The sequence below is a fragment of the Fistularia commersonii genome, chromosome 12, assembly GCF_037954325.1.
Source record: "Fistularia commersonii isolate RoL2024-O1a breed Wild chromosome 12, RoL_Fcom_v1.0, whole genome shotgun sequence".
Taxonomy (NCBI): Eukaryota; Metazoa; Chordata; class Actinopteri; order Syngnathiformes; family Fistulariidae; genus Fistularia; species Fistularia commersonii.
This window is the reverse complement of record NC_141295.1, coordinates 4,970,578-4,990,976: the sequence shown is the minus strand read 5'-3', so window position 1 is coordinate 4,990,976 and position 20,399 is coordinate 4,970,578. Positions and strand designations below refer to the sequence as shown.

General features: G+C 47.0%; 3 protein-coding genes across 11 annotated transcripts in view; 1 reads left to right on the top strand and 2 right to left on the bottom strand.

The window, feature by feature from the left end:
• Positions 1-2,309: 2,309 nt before the first annotated feature.
• On the bottom strand, positions 2,310-13,409 carry socs7 (suppressor of cytokine signaling 7). 3 transcript variants are annotated; one of them, XM_086156524.1, is made up of 10 exons: positions 11,978-13,409; positions 11,642-11,706; positions 11,026-11,130; positions 9,872-10,006; positions 9,653-9,798; positions 8,210-8,378; positions 8,000-8,128; positions 6,297-6,432; positions 6,072-6,210; positions 2,310-4,918 (listed from the first exon to the last, which is right to left on the bottom strand). In XM_086156524.1, the coding sequence occupies exons 1-9, from the start codon at positions 13,120-13,122 to the stop codon at positions 6,090-6,092; spliced, it is 2,151 nt and encodes a 716-aa protein (XP_086012650.1). In that variant the 5' UTR covers positions 13,123-13,409; the 3' UTR covers positions 2,310-4,918; positions 6,072-6,089. The 3 variants fall into 3 exon arrangements, 2 of the variants coding, with proteins under 2 accessions (XP_086012650.1, XP_086012649.1); XM_086156523.1 differs by having other exon boundaries at positions 8,000-8,118; positions 9,653-10,006; XR_015106910.1 differs by lacking the exon at positions 2,310-4,918 and having other exon boundaries at positions 6,075-6,210; positions 8,000-8,118.
• Positions 13,410-14,706: 1,297 nt separating this feature from the next.
• The window catches only part of mrpl45 (mitochondrial ribosomal protein L45), a 20,019-nt gene continuing 14,326 nt past the window's right edge, over positions 14,707-20,399 (bottom strand). For 2 of the 3 annotated variants that reach the window (XR_015106907.1, XR_015106909.1), the window contains one exon: positions 14,707-15,232. The gene's annotated coding sequence lies outside the window, so the exon portion shown is untranslated. The remainder of the gene's footprint in view (positions 15,233-20,399) is intronic. The other variant, XR_015106908.1, reaches the window with a different exon arrangement.
• gpr179 (G protein-coupled receptor 179) overlaps positions 17,172-20,399 on the top strand; it is a 14,246-nt gene continuing 11,018 nt past the window's right edge. For all 5 annotated transcript variants that reach the window (XR_015106904.1, XR_015106906.1, XR_015106905.1 and 2 more), the window contains exon 1: positions 17,172-18,529. Coding sequence is in view for 2 of the 5 variants with exons in the window: in XM_086156520.1 (XP_086012646.1) it covers positions 17,640-18,529 (890 nt within the window). In the remaining 3 variants the exon portion in view is untranslated. The remainder of the gene's footprint in view (positions 18,530-20,399) is intronic.

Genomic DNA, 20,399 nt, shown 5'->3' with positions numbered 1-20,399 from the left:
GGCGCTGTTATGCGCTCTATCGCTCTCACACACACACACACACACACACACACACACACACACAAAAACACACACACACACGCAAACACACACACACACACACACACACATTTTTTGAGCTCAATCTCGGCAGGCAGCCATGTTGTTGTTTTTGAAATCCTTTTAGTTCAAAAATCTGTTTTTTATTTTAATTAATCTTTAATTTTCTTAAAATCTGAATTTTAAATATCAAACTTGAGAAATAAATCTTTTTTAAACTTTTTTTTCTGTGTCTGTTTTCTCACTAAACTAAATTCCTGTGATGACATGAAACTTTTTTAGATATATTAGATTATATATCTTCATATCTTTCAGGTCATTTTGAAGATGCTATAATATTTTTTTAAGAAAAATAAATAAATAATTTCAGTGGCAAGAGACCTTTATAAAAGTAAATTAGAAAAATAAAATCCCCTGAACATGAAAAATTAAATCAGATGAAAAAATGAATCATTAGATTAATTTTTTTTTTGCCTTTTGATGTTGTCGTCACACACCTCAGGGTAGCGTCACTCTCGTTACTTCGCTAAACCGGAAGGAAATCCTCAAAAATAAGTTAAAAATTAGAAAAATAAAAATAATCTTCTTCTCCTTTTCCCGTCAGAGGTCTCCAGAGCGAAACCACCTTCTCCATCTAAACCTATTCTCTGGATCCTCCTCTCTCTACCTGTTTTCTGTTCTCACTGCAGATCACAATGTCATCTGCAAACATCATGGTCCATGGAGATCCCTGTCTAACCTCATCTGTCAGTCTGTCCATCACAACTGCAAACAAGAAGGGTCTCAGAGCTGATCCCTGATGGAGTCCCACCTCCACCTTGAACTTCTCCGTTACCCCTACTGTACACCGTACCACTGTCTCACAGCGAGCATACATGTCCTGCACCAGTCTAACATACTTCTCTGTTTTCTGCCAGATTTCCTCATACAATACTCTCTCTTGGCACTAGTTCCTCTCTTGGCACCCTGTCGTATGCTTTTTCTAGGTCTACAAAGGTGCAATTCAGCTCCCTCTTGCCTTCTCTGTACTTCTCTGGCAGCATTCTCAAAGCAAATACTGCATCTGTGGTACCCTTTCTAGGTATGACACAATCATAGGCAGCACAAGGGCACCACAGGGGACGGTCCCGGCCACCGCTGACTTCAGCTTGTGCTCAGGGTCCTGCCACCTGCAGATGTTCTCAGACAACTCCGCCATGGTGGACCGTATCAGCGGAGCCCAGGAGGACGACTACAGGAGTGTGGTGGGCTGGATTGTGGAGCGGTGTGGACTAAACCACCCGCAACTCAATATAACAAAGACGAAAGAGTTGGCAATGGACTCTAGGAAACGGAGGACCGGTCCAAATCCCATCTCCATTAACGGGACTGATGGGGACATTGTGGACGAGTATAAGTGCCTGGGCATCCACGTAGACTTGTACTAGACTTGTACTATGTAGACTTGTACTAGACTTGTACCATGTGGACTTGTACTAGACTTGTACCATGTAGACTTGTACCATTCTTGTACCATGTAGACTTGCACTAGACTTGTACCAGACTTGTACCATGTCGACTTCTACCTTATCGACTTGTACTAGACTTGTACCATGTCGACTTGTACTAGACTTGTACCATGTAGACTTGCACTAGACTTGTACCATGTGGACTTGAACTAGACATGTACCATGTATACTTGTACCAGACTTATACCATGTAGTCTTGTACCAGACTTGGACCATGTGGACTAGTACCAGAATTGCACTATGTAGACTTGTACCAGACTTGGACCATGTGGACTAGTACTAGACTTGGACCATGTAGACTTGTACAAAACTTGTACCATGTAGACTTGTACCAGACTTGTACCATGGGGACTTGCACTAGACCTGTACCATGTAGACTTGTCCCAGAATACAGGAAAGTCAGAGCTGCCTGTTCCTTCTCAGGACACTCAGGTCAACTTCTGCAGAGCCGTGTTGCAGATGTTTGACCGCCTGGATGACCAGTGTCAACTTCCACAGTGAGGTGTGCCGGGCGGTAGGCTGAACAGACTAAATGAGCTCATCAGGAAGGCCGGCTCCGTCCTGGGGATTGAGTTGGACTTGTTGGCGGAGGCGTCTCAGAGGAGGATGTTGAAGAGGCTGCTCGGTATCAGGGACGACACCTTTTACCCTTCGGTTGGTGGACCGAGGTCCTACCGGAGAACCTTCAGCCGTGGACCAAGATCACCGAAGAGCACCGCAGATTCCGACAGCTTCAGAAACAAATAAACGAAGCCACACAAGTTTGTTTGTTCTTTGTTTTCTTTGTTTTCCTGAAAAGGTTTCCAGTTTCCAGCTGCAGGGACGAACAGAATGAGAAAAAAAAGAAACGCACGGAGACGATTCGAACCGATCAGGACGACGCCAAGAAAGACCAATTTAAATCACCGGAGTGAGAAAAATGGTCAAATAAATCAGAAATGGTGACCGTCTGACCCCGTTGACGTGATAAGAATTGAAAAATGACTCGCCGTAATTTCCGGACTATTTTTTTCCAACGTTTTGAACTCTGATTGAAATATTTTATGGATTTTTTTTTTCTTTAACGGTTTTATTTTATTATTCATCTTTTTGATCAGTCGTGTTTGGAAAAAAAAAACATTTCCAGTATGTATTTCTGGATGTATTTAATTAAAAATTTAAAAAAAAATTCTGTGAAAATATCTGCGGTTAATATTTTTTAAGCTTTATTTAGTTATTTTTAGCCGGTAAAGAAAATGACGCTAAGTCCATTTTATTCAAATGACTTATTTTAATAATAGATGAAATTACATTTATTCATGTTTTTAAGGTATATGTTTTCACATTTTCTATTTATTCGAATTACTTGATTTATTATTAACCTTTTTACGTCTTTCTTACCTTTCTGTGTCATTTAAGCGGTTTATATTTATTTAGTGATTTATTTCGATTTATTTAGTCATTTTTCAGGTAAATAAAAATGAAAATGTAAAATAAATGTCCATTTTATTCAAATGACTTATTTTTAAATGAAATTAAAAATTACATTTATTCATATTTTTAAGCTATATTTTTTAAAATGTTCTATTTAGTCAAATTACTTAAATGGAAATAATAACAAAATGAACTGTCCGGAAATAATCTTACAGGAATGTTCTGGAAAATGACAATAAAAGTAAAAATGAATTTCTTGATCATTTTAATGGACTTTTTTTTATTCATCATTAACCTTTTATTTAATTAAAAGTTTAAAAAAAAAGTTTCTGTGTGACATCTTTCTGTGTAAATAATAATATTTAGTGATTTATTTCAATTTATTTTTAGTGGCTTATATTCAGATAAAGAAAATGATCCGAAGTCCATTTAATTCAAATGACGTATCTTTAAATTACTTGAATCTACATTTATTTATATTTTTAAGCTACATTTAAAAAAAAAAAAAAAACTTTTTATTTGAATTATTTAGATAGCAATAATAACAAAATGAGCTGTGGTAAATATCTGCAACTAATATATATTTGGTGATTTATTTAGATTTATTTTGCGGCTAATAGTCCGGAAATTACGGTACTTTTTTAATCGCGTCTGACCCGTTTCTGCTCGGATGCAACTTTAAAAATAAAATAAATAAGAGTAATTTTTTTCATTCATACATTCATTCCAAAACATTTCAGATAACAACAGATTTTTTTTTTTTTTTTTTTAAATATTCAGTTTTGAGATGTGTCTGTTTTTCTTATTAAATTAAGAAATCAAAAGAAAATTCTTAAAAATTTGGCCGGGGCGGGAAAAGGCTTTTTCTTTGGTTTTAATGGGATTAATGGGATTAAAATCAATTCTTTGTTTCAAAATTCTTCATCCAAAAGGCACCAGAATGCCGGGGATAAATCGGGATTATTGATCCGGTTTCCGAGAAATGTAGGAAAACGAACGGACGAAGCCGGATAATTTTTATTTTTGTTTCATTTCCTTTTATAACCAATTTGAGATTCGTTATTTCCCACGTTTGGATTTAAATAAAAATTAAAATTTGACCGAACGGCTTCTCCGAGGTCTTCGGGACGGTTGAAATAATACCTTTTTAAGTAAATCCACGTTTGTATGGAAAATATTAATAGAAATAAATAGTTGTGATTCTACAAAATTAAATAATACAAAATTATTTTTTTCTTTTCTTGTTTTTTTTTTTTTTTTCAAAATCCCATTTTGCAGTCTTTCTCCCGGAAACTCTCCATCCTCCGTTTTTTTTTTTTTTTGTTTTTTTTTTCCGCGTCGATTCTTCAGGTCCCTCCCTTCGGAGATTAAAAGAAACCGAACAGAAAAAAAAAAACAAGTTGTCGCTTTTTTCGGACCGAAAAAAATCCAGGGAAAAAATCCGAGCTGGTGTTTGAGGCTGATTGTCGTTTTGAAACGGTCGAAAGTTGGAAAAAAAAACACGGCGGATAATGACGAAATAAAACCCGACGTTCGAGTTCTGTGTAAAAGTGTTCTGCGCTCGCCGTTTGTCCCGTAGAAAGAAAAAAAAAAAAGAAAAATTGGGATTTGATCCCGATAAACGCCCAGTAAACCAGTCGCGCGGGGTTAGCGTTAGCACGCGCGCTAAGAGAAAGATCCGGAGTGTCTTTTCTTTTTGTTCTTTTTCGATGGCTCCCAAAACAAAAATAAAAGTAGACAGAACGGTGAGAGAAACAAAATGAACGGCTGCGTCGTAGTTACGGGTTCCACAGGACGGCGGTTGGTTTTGGAGGCGGGAGGTTCCCGCGCCGAACCGCCATGGCGGTCCGTCCTCCTCGGACGGCGCCCGAGCGCTCGCCGCCTGCCGACCGCTCCCTCTCACCTGCAGAGAGGCGGGGTTTCCGTCGGACGCAGAGATCAGGCCTCCAATCAGATTCCTGCGGGGAACACGGCCGTTCGGTCATTTCCTGTCAGCGGGACGTTTCCTCGAATTACTGTTTCCCACTTCATTTTGATCTGTTATGTGCAACATGCTAGCGCTAGCTCTGATGTCGGTGTTATTATGCTGTGACAACTGTTATTACACTGTAATAACAGCTACTACAGCATTATTATGCTGTAAAAACAGCTATTACAGTGTTATTATTTTGTGACAACAGCTATTACAGTATTATTACACTACAATAACAGTGTTATTACACAGTAAAAAAACAGCTATTTCAGTGTTATTATGCTGTAATTAATAGCTATTACAATGTTATTACTGCATAATAACAGCTATTACAGTGTTATTATGCTGTGATAACAGCTATTACAGTGTTATTAAGCTGGGATAGCAGTGTTATTACACTGTAAAAACAGCTATTACAGTGTTATTATGCTGTTATAACAGTGTTATTACACTGTAAAAACAGCAATTACAGTGTTATTATGCTGTAATTAACAGCTATCACAATGTTATTACTGCATAATAACAGGTATAACAGTGTTATTATGCTGTAATAACAGCTATTACAGTGTTATTATGCAGTAGTAACAGCTATTACAGTGTTATTATGCTGTGATAACAGCTACTACACTTGTATTACACCGTAAAAACAGTTATCACAGTATTATTACGCTGTAAAAACAGCTATTACAATGTTATGACTGCATAATAACAGCTACTAAAATGTTATTATTCTGTGATAACAGCTATTACAGTATTATTACGCTGCGATAACAGTGTTATTACAGTGTAATAACAGCTATTACGGTACTATTACGCTGTAAAAACAGCTATTGGTGTTATTACACTCAGTTTTACATGCAAGACTGCAAAGCGGGGCGTTGCTGACAAACTTTGTCTTACTCAGCACAAATCATTTCATTCAATTTTTTTTTTGTTGTTGTTGTTTTTCTTAATAAAGTGTTTTGATTCAGTTCATTGATTTTATTTCATTTTACTTTCTAATATCAAACGGTTCTGTCAGTTAAAAAAAGTTCTTTTTTGTTTTTTTAAATCCATGCACTTTCTGCAACTTGATCTGCATTTTTTTTTCCTTTTTTACACACACACACACACACACACACACACACACACACACTCACCGGACGAGGCGGGCGGTGTTACGTGTGCGACCCGGCCCGCGGCTGCACGCCGACCAGCATCCGGATGTTCTTGATGGCCAGGTACGTCTCCTCCTCGGGGTCGTAGTAATAGAACTTACTCAGGTAGGAGATGAGCGGCCTGCGGAGGGGGCGGAGTCACGGACGGCGTCAATCGCGGGAACGGACGCGCCGATTGGCGGGCGCGGCGGGAGGGGGCGGGGCTACCTGGGCAGCGGAAGCTCCTGGATGTGGTCCACGCGGACCAGCTGGCGGATGCAGAAGCGGCAGAGGTGCTGCAGGGATTTCACGTTGCTGAAGCGGGAGACGGGATACAGCAGCTGGACCGGCGTGGGGGGAAGGCCTGACGCACCGGGAGACATGAAGAATCACGGAATGGCGGGAACTTGAACGTCTCACGGACGGAAACGCAAACGCATCGAGGTGAGGAATGATATGGAGCGTGCAGAAGCGCCTGAATGTGTCACAATGGGGGATTATATGAAGAAGCGTGCATAGGTACCTGAATGTGTCATAATGGAGAATAATATAAAAAAGCTTGCATAGGTACCTGAATGTGTCATAATGGAGAATAATATAAAAAAGCTTGCATAGGTACCTAAATGTGTCATAATGGAGAATATTATAAAAAAACTTGCATAGGTACCTCAATGCATCATGATGGGAAATAATATAAAAAAGCGTATAAAGGTACCTAAATGCATCATAATGTGGAATAATATAAAAAAGCCTGCATAGGTACCTGAATGTGTCATAATGGAGAATAAAATAAAAAAACTTGCATAGGTACCTCAATGCATCATGATGGGAAATAATATAAAAAAGCGTATAAAGGTACCTAAATGCATCATAATGTGGAATAATATAAAAAAACTTGCATAGGTACCTGAATGTGTCATAATGGAGAATAATATAAAAAAGCGTATAAAGGTACCTAAACGTGTCATAATGGGGGATAATATAAAAAAGTTTGCATAGGTACCTCAATGCATCATAATGGGAAATAATATAAAAATACGTGCACGAGCACCTGAACGCGTCATAATGGGGGATAATAGAAAAAAGTGTACATAGGCGCCTAAATGTGTCATAATGGAGAATAATATAAAAAAAACTTGCATAGGTACCTCAATGCATCATAATGGGAAATAATATAAAAAAGCGTATATAGGTACCTAAACGTGTCATAATGGGGAATAATATAAAAAAGCGTGCATAGGTACCTAAATGCATTATAATGGGAAATAATATAAAAAAGCGTGCACGGGTACCTGAATGCATCATATTTGGGAATAATATAAAAAGGCGTGCATAGGTACCTCAACACATCATAATGGGGGATAATAGAAAAAAAAGCATGCATAGGTACCTAAATGCATCATAATGTGAAATAATAGAAAAAAGCGTTTATAGGCCCCTTAATGCGTCATAATGGGGGATAATATAAAAAAGCGTGCATAGGTACCTCAACACATCATAATGGGAAAAATATTAAAAAAACGTGCACGGGTACCTGAACGCATCATAAAGGGAAATAATATAAAAAACATGCACAGGCACCTAAATGTGTCATAACGGGGGATTATATAAAAAAAAGCATGCACGGGTACTTGAATGCATCATATTGGGGAATAAGAGAAAAAAAGTCTACAAAGGCGCCTAAATGCGTCATAATGGGAAATAATATAAAAAAAGCATGCATAGGCACTTAAATCTGTCATAATGGTGGGTAACATAAAAAAGCGTGCAGGGGTACCTAAATGTGTCATAATGTGAAATAACATGAAAAAGTGTGCATGGGCACCTAAAAGCGTCATATCGGGGAATAATATAAAAAAATAATCAAAAAAGCTTGCAAAATAAAGCCCGAAGTCAGACACCCGAGCCCCTCACGGCTCGGCGAGGTTCACCTGGGACTCTGGAACGCAGGAAGTAGAGGAATTTTCCGTTCTTGGAGTGCATGATCGCTCGCTCGATGAACTCCACCACCGAGTGGCAGCGGTCCTCGAACTTGGGGTGACACCACAGGCTGAAGGTGCCTGCGGGCGCACGCCGTCACGATTAGCGCCTTCTAAAAATCCTATATTTTTTAGAGTACACGGAGTGTGTGCGTGTCTCACCCCGGTAGTGCTCCATGCGGGTGTGATGCGTCACCCCCTGCGAGCGGAAGCTGAGGCTGAGGATGTATCTGGGGTCGGAGCTGTCCCGCACCAGGAAGGACCCGTCCGGCTTCCCCTTCAGCTTCACCTCGGCGTCCTCCCAGTTCATGGGGCCCCAGTACCAACCGCACTGCGGATTATAGCGTTATTACAGCATTATAACACCGCTATTACACTGCTATTACACCGCTATTACACTGCTATTACATCGCTATTACACCGCTATTACACTGCTATTACACTGTCATTGCGGCCCAAGCATACTGCTGGCACAACATCCCAGTACACCACTATTACACTGTTATTACGTGTAATAATGGTGCTATTACACTGTTTTTACACCTCTGTTACACTGTTGTTGCACTAATATACAGTGCAAGTACACCTAGCATATTGCTAGTACACCCCTTGCACGCCACTATTACACTGTTATGAGAGTGCTATCATACTGCTAGTACACCCCAATTACAGCACTATTCCACTATTATTGCACCACTATCACACTGTTGTTGTGGTGCTATTACAGCACCATCACACTACTATTACACTATTATTTCATATTATAATGGCACTATTGCACTCCTATTACATCGTTATTACACTGTTATGACACATTATTCTGGCGCTATCACAGGCCTATTACACTGTTATTACTCACAATAATAGTGCTATTACACTGCTATTACACATTATAATGGCACTATTACACATTATAATAGCGTGTTTAGAAATTTTATTACAAATTATAATAGCACCGTAACACTGTTATTACTCACTATAATAGCGCTATTACATTGCTATTACACTCCTGTTACACATTATAATAGTGCCATTACACCGCTATTACACTGTTATTACTCATTTTAATGGCGCTATTACACTGCTATTACAAATTATAATAGCGCCATTACAGCACTATTACACTGTTATTACATATTATAATGGCGCTATTACACTGCTACTACACTGTTATTACATGTCATAATGGCACTATTACACTGCTATTGCACTGTTATTACACATTATTATGGCGCTAATACACTGCTATTACAAATTATAATAGTGCCATTACAGCACTATTACACTGTTATTACATATTATAATGGCGCCATGACACTGCTATTACAGTGTTATTACATATCATATATGGGGCTATTACAGCGCTATTGCACTGTTGTTACACATTATAGCGGCGCTATTGCACTGCTATTACACTGTTATCACATATTATAATGGCACTATTACACTGCTATTACACTGTTATTACATATTATAATGCCGCTATTACACTGCTATTACACTGTTATTACATGTTATAATGGCGCTATTACAGTGCTACAGTTATATTACACAGGTGGGACGCCATCGCTGTCGTCGAGCAAAGCGTCGGCCCGAAGCCCTCACCTTCTCCAGCTCCCTCAGGCTGGCGGTGAAGTTTCCGGCCTCGGACCTCCCGAGGGCGCACAGCATCGGGGGCGGAGCCCGGCCGGCGGCGGGCGCGGCGTCGGCCTGCGACGGGGCGGCGCGAGGGAGGGCCCGCAGGAAGGCGTCTGGGGGGGCGAAACTCGGCGGCGTGAGGAAAGAGAGACGGCGAAGGCGACGTCTGGTCTCGGACCTTCTTACCGTTCAGGCTGAGGCTGTGATGGATGGTGGACTGGGAGGGAGCCGGGGGAGGAGGCACTGGAAGAGGCAGGGACTGCAGGGAAGAACCCATCACTCCTACCAGCAGGGGGCACGCCTGAGGAGAACCTATGTCATCTGGACACACACACACACACACACACACACACACACACACACACACACACACATACAGAGGACAACAAGGAAACAGAAAGAGGACATGCACACAGGGAGGAAAGGAAGGAAGGAAGGATGGACACAGGAAGGAGAGAGGAGGAGGTGAGGAAACAAGTGAGGAAAGGAAGGAAGGACCCGAGCCCTCCAGTCACAAATGATCAATAACCAATCAATAATTCAGGATTCCCTTGATTTTGAAGGAACAAAACATAAACCAAAGTATCAGTAGGAATGTAAATACTCCAAGTACTCCAAGTACTCCAAGTACTAGTACTAATACTACTAGTAGTAGTTGTAAGGTTCGGTGTACTTGGACTCTTTGGGTAAATATCTGCTGTTTGAGGCCGAAGCTACTTTGCGAAGGTCAGAAAAGACGAAAACATGAATGTTTAAAAAGTTCCTACATTTAACAAACTCAATAATTTATTCCCTCTTAAATATTCAGGCGGCAGCAGGAACCATTTGCACCGACGGCGGCGGCAGGGGGGTCGCCTTTCCTACCCCCGCCGTTCTATCGGCAATAAAACGTCCCGTCTCATTTATTTAACTTATTTACTTTCGCTAGTTTTGATTTATCCTCGAGTTCAAGTCGAGGGAGCCAATCACAGCGGTCACTGGGGGCAGGGGGCGGGGCTTAACCCGGAAGGGCCGGCCGTCAATCGTTTAGCGACGTCTCATCCCGACTCGCGGACTTGTAGCCTTCTATGAGGCTACAAGTCCGCTTTCTGGACACTCTGTAAAACCCGAGCATACAAGGTCAGCGACCCGACCTGACCAATTGGTCGGGCCAATCGCAAACCGCGAAGCCTGGGGAAAAATCGGGGTGACGTTCACCAGTCCCGAAGGGGAACATTTACGGGGAACAGCAGAGACCTTCGAACCCCGAGGGACACCAAATCAGGAGTTTCTGGACCTTCTCCTGCCTTCAGATGAAAGACCTAAATGTACCGCTGTAATTGGGGAGCGGGAGTGGTTACCTAGCAAGCTGAGGCTCCGGCGAGGAGGCGGCGGCGGCGTCGGAGGGTGTGGCGTGTTGGTCCCTCGCCGCGAGATGTCCACGTCCACCAGAGAGACGGTCTCACCTGAGGAGAGGGGCAGACACATTAAAGGTCTGGACCGTGACGGTCGGAACAATATCGGGAGCAGAAGCCCGGAGAGATTCTGCCGATTTAAGGCGTCCGAATGGGTTTTCCCAGCGTGGAGGCCAAAGGAGCGGCCGGACTCCTTCGCCACTCGGGGAACCGGCCATACAAGTAAGGGGTCTCCGCAAACATCCTCGTGTACCCCAACTGGAGGCGAGCGAAGGACGTAAAGTGTCATCAAAGTGCCCGAACGGCTCGAGTGGACCTGTGGACGGCCTCCACCTCGCCGGATGTCACCTGACCATCTAGGGGAGCGAGCCGGTATTACTTTTTGGGTGATCTTCTCCAGAAAGTCGACACCAGAAACAAAGGTCAGGAGATACCGGAGCTTAGTTTGTCGGCGGCACAGGTTGTAAACAAACGGGGAAGAGGCCGGAGACGCTCGACGAGTCAGAATGTCCCGGACCTTCGGAGGAGTTCTCGGCGGCGTTCTAGAAGGTTCTGGTCTTACCGGTGAAAGCGGAGAGCGAGGCGGGGGAGAAGGCACTGTGGGCCCGGGTCAGTCTGGGCTGGTGGCTGCAGGAGGAACAAGAAGCAGAAGAGGACGTCGGGGAGGACAAGGGCGCAAGGAGACAAGAGTTAAAGAGCAGAGAAGAAGCAGCGGCGCAAGCGGAGAACTTTAGCCGGGATATGGAATCACCGGATCTTGGGTTTTCCAGGACACCCGCTTGAAAAGCCCAAACCCAGGCGCACTAGATCTTCTTGGGCTCAGAAGGGAAGGGGCCTTAGCTAGCGTGAGATTAGCCGACGGCGGGAGAAGGCGAGGAGCGCGCCCTGTTTTGTTTACCTGTCGGCGTCCTGCTCCGGGCCGGCGGCGCTCGCCATGTCCACCAGGCTCCCGGCGGAGGTCACCGAGTAGGTGACGGAGGGCCGCTTGTCCAGAAGATGGTTGGAGCCGCTGCAGCTTTTAGTCCGGAACAACCGGCTCAGGCGGATCTTCAGGGAGCCCTTCTTGGACTTCCCGGCGCCTCGGAGGCTCCCGTTGGGCGCCGGTCGCCCCCCGGGGGTCCGCGGCGCGCCGGCCCAACGCTCCGGACGTCTCTTGGGCGACGAACCCCGAATCGGGTCGGGACTGGCGGCCCGGGGCGAGCTCGGGGCCGGCGACGGAACGGAGGCCCCCTCGGGGTCCCCCCGCGACTCCTCCGCCCGCCTCCGGAGCTCCGCTTGCAGGCTACCGATGGAAAAGGCTCCGGACATCTTCTGGACCGTCTTCCGGTTCCGGTGGTCGGCGTCCTCCTCCGGACCCCCGTCCAGACCCAGACCCTCCACCCCGGAGCCCCCCAGGCCCTCCAGGACCAGCAGGGCGTCGCTGGTCTCGGCGGGGTCCTCCGCCCCGCCTCCCGCCCCCTGGCAGGAGCACTGCTGGAGCTCCCCGGCTCGGAGCAGCATCTTGGGAACCGCGCCGACCCCGAGTTCCCCGAACCTCCGGGCCAGCTCCAGCATGGCCCCCTGCGGGTCCTGCGGGCGCGGGGCGGACGCCGGGGCCCCCCACGCCCGCTCCTGGGGGCTCCGCGGGCGGCCTCTTGTACCGTCCTCCCCGGCTCCGGAGCCCGGCTGCACCCCCGGACCAAGATCCAGCTCCAGGGCGGGCCGGTTCCGACCCCCCTCCCCCCTCCCGCGGACCAGCTCGGAGAAGACGAGCAGCTGCGGCCGGAGCCCGGCGCCGGGGACCAGCTCGCATCGGCGGGCCTCCGCGGGGCTCCGCGCCGGCGTGGCGGTCGTCTCCGGCGGCGGCGGCGGCGGCGGCGGCGGCGGAGGCGACGGCGGCTCCCCGGCCGCCACCGCGCCGTCGCCGGGAGGCTCCGCGTCCAAAGCCGCCTTGCGGACGTCCCTTGCGGCGCCACGATCCGCGTCCAGGCGGCGGTCGTCCTCCGCCGCGGACACCAGGCGCATCAACACGAAATCCGGCGACATTTCCTGGCCGTTGTTCATAGTGAATCCCCGGGAGAGTCACCGGGAGGCCGCTCACCGGAGAGCCGGTGATGGAGAGGAGGATGAGGAGGAAGAAGAAGAGGAGGAAGAGGATGGTGACCACAACACGGGGGAAGAAAGGGAGATGATGGAGGAGAGGAGGGAAAAAACACGCGTGATTCTCATCCCGGGGCGCCGCGGCCCCCCGGCGGCGGCGGCGGCGGCAGGCGGGCCCCGACGTTCAGGCATCCGGACCGAGGCGAAAGGCGTCGGCGGCGGTCAGCGGCCCGCGTCTCCCTTCCGCTCCCCGCCAGGCCCCGCCCGCCCCGCACGCCCCGCACAGCATCGTCCCCGCTTTACGAGCCGCGATGATGAGCGGCCGTAAATCAGCCGCCCGTGACGTCATTAGGCGCGTCCGTCATAAAACAATGCGCGGATTCATTGATAAATCAACCCGGATCGATCGGCGTCATCTTTTTTTTTTTTGATGTTGTTGTTTTTTTCCCTCTCATCATCAGCAACTTTTATTTTTATAGTTTTTTTATTATTATTTTTTCCTCTCATCACCAGCCACTTTTTATTATGATTGTTTTTTTTCTCATCATCAGCCACTTTTTATCTGTATTATTATTATTATTATTATTTTTCCTCTCATCATCAGCCACTTTTTATTCGGATTGTTTGTATTCTTTTTTTAATCTGTGTTCCACAGATCAATTAAGGCTCCTTAAATAAAATGTATCGACAATATTGGATCCTCACAACCCGTGATTGTAAATACGTTGTAACAAACTGATGCTTTCAATTCATTTCGGTTACTTTTGCAATATTTTTTTTGGTTTTGATGATATTTTTTGGATCCCATCGAGTGGCGCTCTGATACGTTGGTTTTAAATGGAAGAAAATAATAATAACAATAAATACTATGAAGAGATTGGAGAATTATAACAACAACAGCAATACAATTCATCCTTTCATTCACATATGATAGAAATACAAAAATTCAACCTCTCAATCACGGGTCTAACTGTGGTTAGACAAATGGATTACATTGTAATCCCCGTAGTTACATTACTACACTCTACTACATTTCTATTTATTCCTACGGGAACTTTTGTCGGCTATCTGAATAGAGAAAAACAACGATTTAAAAAGTATAATATTATGTAAATATAATTGTATTCTATATTATACGTATTATCTAAGAATAATTTTCTTTAAATAAGACGCGATGACGTCACGGTCTTTGTCTGCCCCCCCACCCCATCAGCAGAGGATTTACAGCGCTCATCCGGGACCCCGTGACGTTTCTGTGACGTCAACAACGGGGAAGCTCTACGGAGTCTGCGCGAAAAGTAGGTCGCCCGGGAGCATGATGGGAAATGTAGTCAAATCTCGTTTTCACCTTTTGAAATCCTTTTCTGCAACCTTTTAATGTATTTTTTTGCCCATTTCCCAGTCATTTCCTAATTTCCCTAGCAGACGCGTTAATTTAGGGTAAATACTGGACATTTTGGCTTTTTTTCTTTTTTAAATTCAGCTTTAGAACCTCTTTCTGTGAGTTCTGATCATGAGAATCACTTAGTGTCGAGTTATTCACTCCACGGGTGTCTTATGATTTTATTTTTATTTTTATTCACAAAACACAATTTTGGGTGGAGAAGAAAGACAAGAACATACATGGTTGGTTGGTGGAGCAGGACCTTGCATATAGTGTTTCCCAGTGGCCAGTAGAAGGCGCCTGTAGCATGGATGAATGAGTGAGGCGCGAAAGCAGCTCAGTCAGGATCCATTAATCTGTGTGTGTGTGTGTGTGTGTGTGTGTGTGTGTGTGTGTGTGTGAAGTAATTAAACTAACAACTTGCTTGCAGCGCAGTGTATTGATGTGATGCAGCAGGAGGTCAAAGGTCAGACCGCCGTTCTATTGTTTGACAGCGGGTGGTTCAGTTATGTGTGTGTGTGTGTGTGTGTGTGTGTGTGTGTGTGTGTGTGTGTGTGTGCACTGACTCCATCCATCCATCTCCTGCCTCTGATCCATGATGGGGTTTTGGGACTTCCTTCTCTGTTTGGTCCAGGTTTTCCGATCCCGAGGTCCTGTTGGGACTGCCTTGGAACATCTCCAGACTGGGACCTCCAGGACGACACACACACATACACACACACACACACACACACACACACACACACACACACACACACACTCAATAGAATTTGGGAAGCTTGTTTAAAACGTTTTTGTAGTGGCACTACAAAGAATAGTAGTTCTCACCAGTTTTCAAATACAGTTTAACATAAGTCCTTACTATATCTATGTATATGGATATATATAATTGCCAATTTTGGAAAAAAAGAATTCATTTTTATCAGAGGTTTGCACTATAAAGGTATTATTCATTCAACTTCACCTGTTTCAGATTGTTTTTAATTCAAAATGCCTGGATTTTCACATTTACGGCTCAAATACTGAAAAGAAACATGAGGTGAGGCAGCCGACTGTTGAGCCTCAACAGAGACCAGGTCTGACCGCTAACACGCTCTGCGCTAAGACCGCGTTGAAGTCTCTCTGTATCTTTAAACACTTTTGCTAGATAAACTACATTTCCAATTTGTCAACAACTATAAGTGTGTGATTCGTTTCTTGTGCTGAGCGATCAGAAAACGGCTGCAAAGAGCCACCAAGTGAGGCACGCAGCTCTCCTGCCTCATCTGCCTCACCAGCCATGAACCTATATATATATATATATATATATATATATATATACGTATTTATATGTGTGCATTTGCATTTACGTCAGAATGTGTGTGTGTGTGTGTGTGTGTGTGTGTGTGTTACCTGCAATCTTGGCTTTCCCGCCACTTGCTACTGTAAATTTAAGCTAATTGAAAACAGAAACTCATTGTTACCGCTATCGAGTACCGTTTGTGGTCCAACCGGGTCCAAGTACTACGGCTACTACAAGTACTACAAGTACTACAAGTACTACCAGTACGACAAGCATCCTGTTTGTCTGCTTTTGGTAATCTCCTTTGCATGGCTGCTAGCATTAGCAAGACAAAATGCTTAGCTTTTCCTGCATGCTGCTTCATTAGCAAAGAGTTGGGAAGCTACTGCTAGCAGAGAGCCTTCCAGGATTAGCTGTGAAACCGTGACATGATTGACAGATGCCGTCGAGGTACGCCACGCCATTGCGGACGCCATTTTGAAACAGCTTCGCCCCACCATGTGACATCCAGCTCATGCTAATGCTAACAGCTAACCCCATCTCCTAAATTTTAACTTTTCGGCGACACCGCATGCCCGATGTAACAGGTTTCCATGACGTGTCACACAACACGTGTGTGTTTGTGTGTGTGTGTGTGTGTGTGTGAGACGTCAGTAAACAAAAGAGGACAAAGGTTATTTACGTCCCCTTCGCTAATCGTTGTGGCGACAAAGAGGACGCTTCGCTTCCTTGGGTTCGACTGCAGCACCTTCACACTGCAGTTCCAGTGTGTGTGTGTGTGTGTGTCTTTATACGTGTGTGTGTGTGTGTGTGAAGGGGGGGGTTCTCAGAAACCAGTTACCATGGCCACCAAAACAAGGATTCTTGGCTGCATTGCTGCTGCCAGCAACTGAGCGCACGTTTCACTTTACCCCTTCTTTTTTTTTCCTCTCCTGCAGTATCTACACACACACACACACACACACTCTCACACACACACACACACACACACACACACGAAGGAGGTATCCCAGAGAAACAATGACGGACGTTGTCTTTGTATTTGTATGAGTTAACGTCCACCGCTGTGCTATGCACGTGTTCATGTGTGGACGTATTTAAGTGTGTGTGTGTGTGTGTGTGTGTGTGTGTGTGTGTGTGTGTGTGTGTGTGTGTGTCCTGTGCAGGACGGGTTAATCTATCCATTCATGGATGCCTAAAAGCTGCAGAGCTTAACCCTCATTTCTGACTGACTGCATCATCCTTCTGTCAGTAAACACACACACACACACACACACACACGTGCACGCCCACACGCGCAGATGCACACACAACAGATGTACCACTCTCATCACCTTTCAGCGGTGGTGAGCATCCCTGACGGAGCAGGGAGCGATGGGAGGAGGCGGAGGGTGGATGAGCATCACAATCCTCCGTCAGATGGGCTGGAAGCTCTCCGGAGCGGCGGACACACGAGCGCGAGCTGTGCACGGCGGCGGACACACGAGCGCGAGCTGTGCACGGCGGCGGACGGGAGGAGGACATGAAGATCCACCAACTTTAACGCTCCTCCTCCTCGTCTTCCTCCTCCTGCAGGTGGAGCCCGAAGGGTGGAGGACGCGACCGCGGGGAGATGACGGGGGAATCCCTCCCCCCAGCGCTACGCCGCTAACTGTTGCATCTCCCGTGCACGTCTCCCCGCCGCGCAGATGGCGCCGTGCACGTCCGCGACGCGAGGAGGCTCTCCGGCGTGAGCGCCGAGGAGACCGCCAGCGACATGTGACCTCCCGCAGGAGGTGAAGGTCGCAGAGCAGACGGCGCCGGTGTGAATCCAGGATGCGGCTCCTCCTCCTGCTGCTGCCGCCGTTGCTCCTCCCAGCGCAGGAGCTAACAGGGGTCCCCACCGGGGGCCCGACGGGGGACCCCGAAAACGCCACCGCCCCCGTTTTGCCCGGCGCCGAACCCACGGACGCCTCCAGCGGCTCCCCCGCCTCTTCGCCACCGCCGCCGCCGTCGGACGCCCCGGAGGACGACTGGTCGCCGGCGGAGAACTTCCTGTTCACCGGCGACCCCGCCAGTGTGGACGGCGCCCGCTGCTCGAGGCCCTACAGCACGCCGCCGCAGAGCGGGCCCCTGCACGCCGGGTTCGGCGCCGCCCTCACGCCGGCGCTGGACGCGCTCGTCAACGCCGCGAACTTCCTGAATATGATCTTCCAAGCCAGCGACCTGCGGGAGAGCACGGTGCCGGAGGACATGGAGTGGTACCACGCCCTGGTGCGGGGGCTCCTGGTGTCCGACCCGCTGGTCCGCCGGGCCCTGCTCACCTTCGATTCCGACCCGGTGGCTCCGGCGCCGCAGCTGGTGCTCAGCGCCAGCCGGGACGCCGGCGGGCGGCGGCGAGCGATCCTGCTGCAGGATCTCTCCAAGGACTGGGAGCGGCTGCACCCGCCGGCGCCGGCGCCCGACGACCGCTGGTTCCGCGATTCGAAGTTCCCGGGTTCGGACCGGCCGCCGGCGCTGACCAAGCGGGTTCTTCTCAACGACCTCAGCACGCTGGAGACGCCAAAGTGGCGCCAAGGCGACGGATACGTCACCAACTCCAGCGGCGTGCGCTGGGCCGGCGCCCCCTACCTGGACTGCAAAGATGGACGCTTCGTGCCGAGCTGGACGCTCATCTTGTTCACGTCCTACTACGGCCTCAAGCCCGACCTCACGCCCGAGTTCAGGTCCTCACACACACACACACACACACACACACACACACTGGTGTCATCAGTGGGTAGCAATGCTAACACCGCTAGCAGATTTTTTTGTTTTTCGAACCCGACCTCACGCCCGAGTTCAGGTCCTCACACACACACACACACACACACACACACACACACACACACACACACACACACACACACACTAGTGTCATCAGTGGGTAGCAATGCTAACACCGCTAGCAGATTTTTTTGTTTTTCGAACCTGACCTCACGCCCGAGTTCAGGTCCTCACACACACACACAGACACACACACACACACACACACACAGACACACACACACACACACACACACAGACACACACACACTCACACACTAGTGTCATCAGCGGGTAGCAATGCTAACACCGCTAGCAGATTTTTTTGTTTTTCGAACCCGACCTCACGCCCGAGTTCAGGTCCTCACACACACACACAGACACACACACACACACACACACACACACACACACACACTAGTGTCATCAGTGGGTAGCAATGCTAACACCGCTAGGAGATTTTTTTGTTTTTCGAACCTGACCTCACGCCCGAGTTCAGGTCCTCATACACACACACACACACACACACACAGACACACACACACACACTAGTTTCATCAGCGGGTAGCAATGCTAACACCGCTAGCAGATTTTTTTGTTTTTCGAACCCGACCTCACGCCCGAGTTCAGGTCCTCACACACACACACACACACACACACACACACACACACACACACACACACACACACACTCACACACTAGTTTCATCAGTGGGTAGCAATGCTAACACCGCTAGCAGATTTTTTTGTTTTTCGAAGCCGACCTCACGCCCGAGTTCAGGTCCTCATACACACACACACACACACACACACACACACACACACACACACACACACACACACACACAGACACACACACTCGTGTCATCAGTGGGTAGCAATGCTAACACCGCTAGCAGATTTTTTTGTTTTTCGAACCCGACCTCACGCCCGAGTTCAGGTCCTCACACACACACACACACACACACACACACACACACACACACACACACACACACACACTCACACACTAGTTTCATCAGTGGGTAGCAATGCTAACACCGCTAGCAGATTTTTTTGTTTTTCGAAGCCGACCTCACGCCCGAGTTCAGGTCCTCATACACACACACACACACACACACACACACACACACACACACACACACACACACACACACAGACACACACACTCGTGTCATCAGTGGGTAGCAATGCTAACACCGCTAGCAGATTTTTTTGTTTTTCGAACCCGACCTCACGCCCGAGTTCAGGTCCTCACACACACACACAGACACACACAGACACACACACACACACACACACACACACACACACACACACACACACACACACTAGTGTCATCAGTGGGTAGCAATGCTAACACCGCTAGGAGATTTTTTTGTTTTTCGAACCTGACCTCACGCCCGAGTTCAGGTCCTCACACTCACACACACACACACACACACACACACACACACACACACTCACACACTAGTTTCATCAGTGGGTAGCAATGCTAACACCGCTAGCAGATTTTTTTGTTTTTCGAAGCCGACCTCACGCCCGAGTTCAGGTCCTCATATACACACACACACACACACACACACACACACACACACACACAGACACACACACTCGTGTCATCAGTGGGTAGCAATGCTAACACCGCTAGCAGATTTTTTTGTTTTTCGAACCCGACCTCACGCCCGAGTTCAGGTCCTCACACACACACACAGACACACACACACACACACACACACACACACACACACACACACTAGTTTCATCAGTGGGTAGCAATGCTAACACCGC

Excerpts from the sequence above, each read along its gene's own strand:
- socs7 (XM_086156523.1), bottom strand. The coding sequence starts at position 13,122 with ATGAACAACGGCCAGGAAATGTCGCCGGATTTCGTGTTGATGCGCCTG. Across the intron at positions 8,119-8,209 it reads CCGCATGGAGCACTACCGGG|CCTGTGGTGTCACCCCAAGT; the intron begins GTGAGACACGCA and ends AGGCACCTTCAG. Across the intron at positions 6,211-6,296 it reads CAGGAGCTTCCGCTGCCCAG|GCCGCTCATCTCCTACCTGA; the intron begins GTAGCCCCGCCC and ends CCCCCTCCGCAG.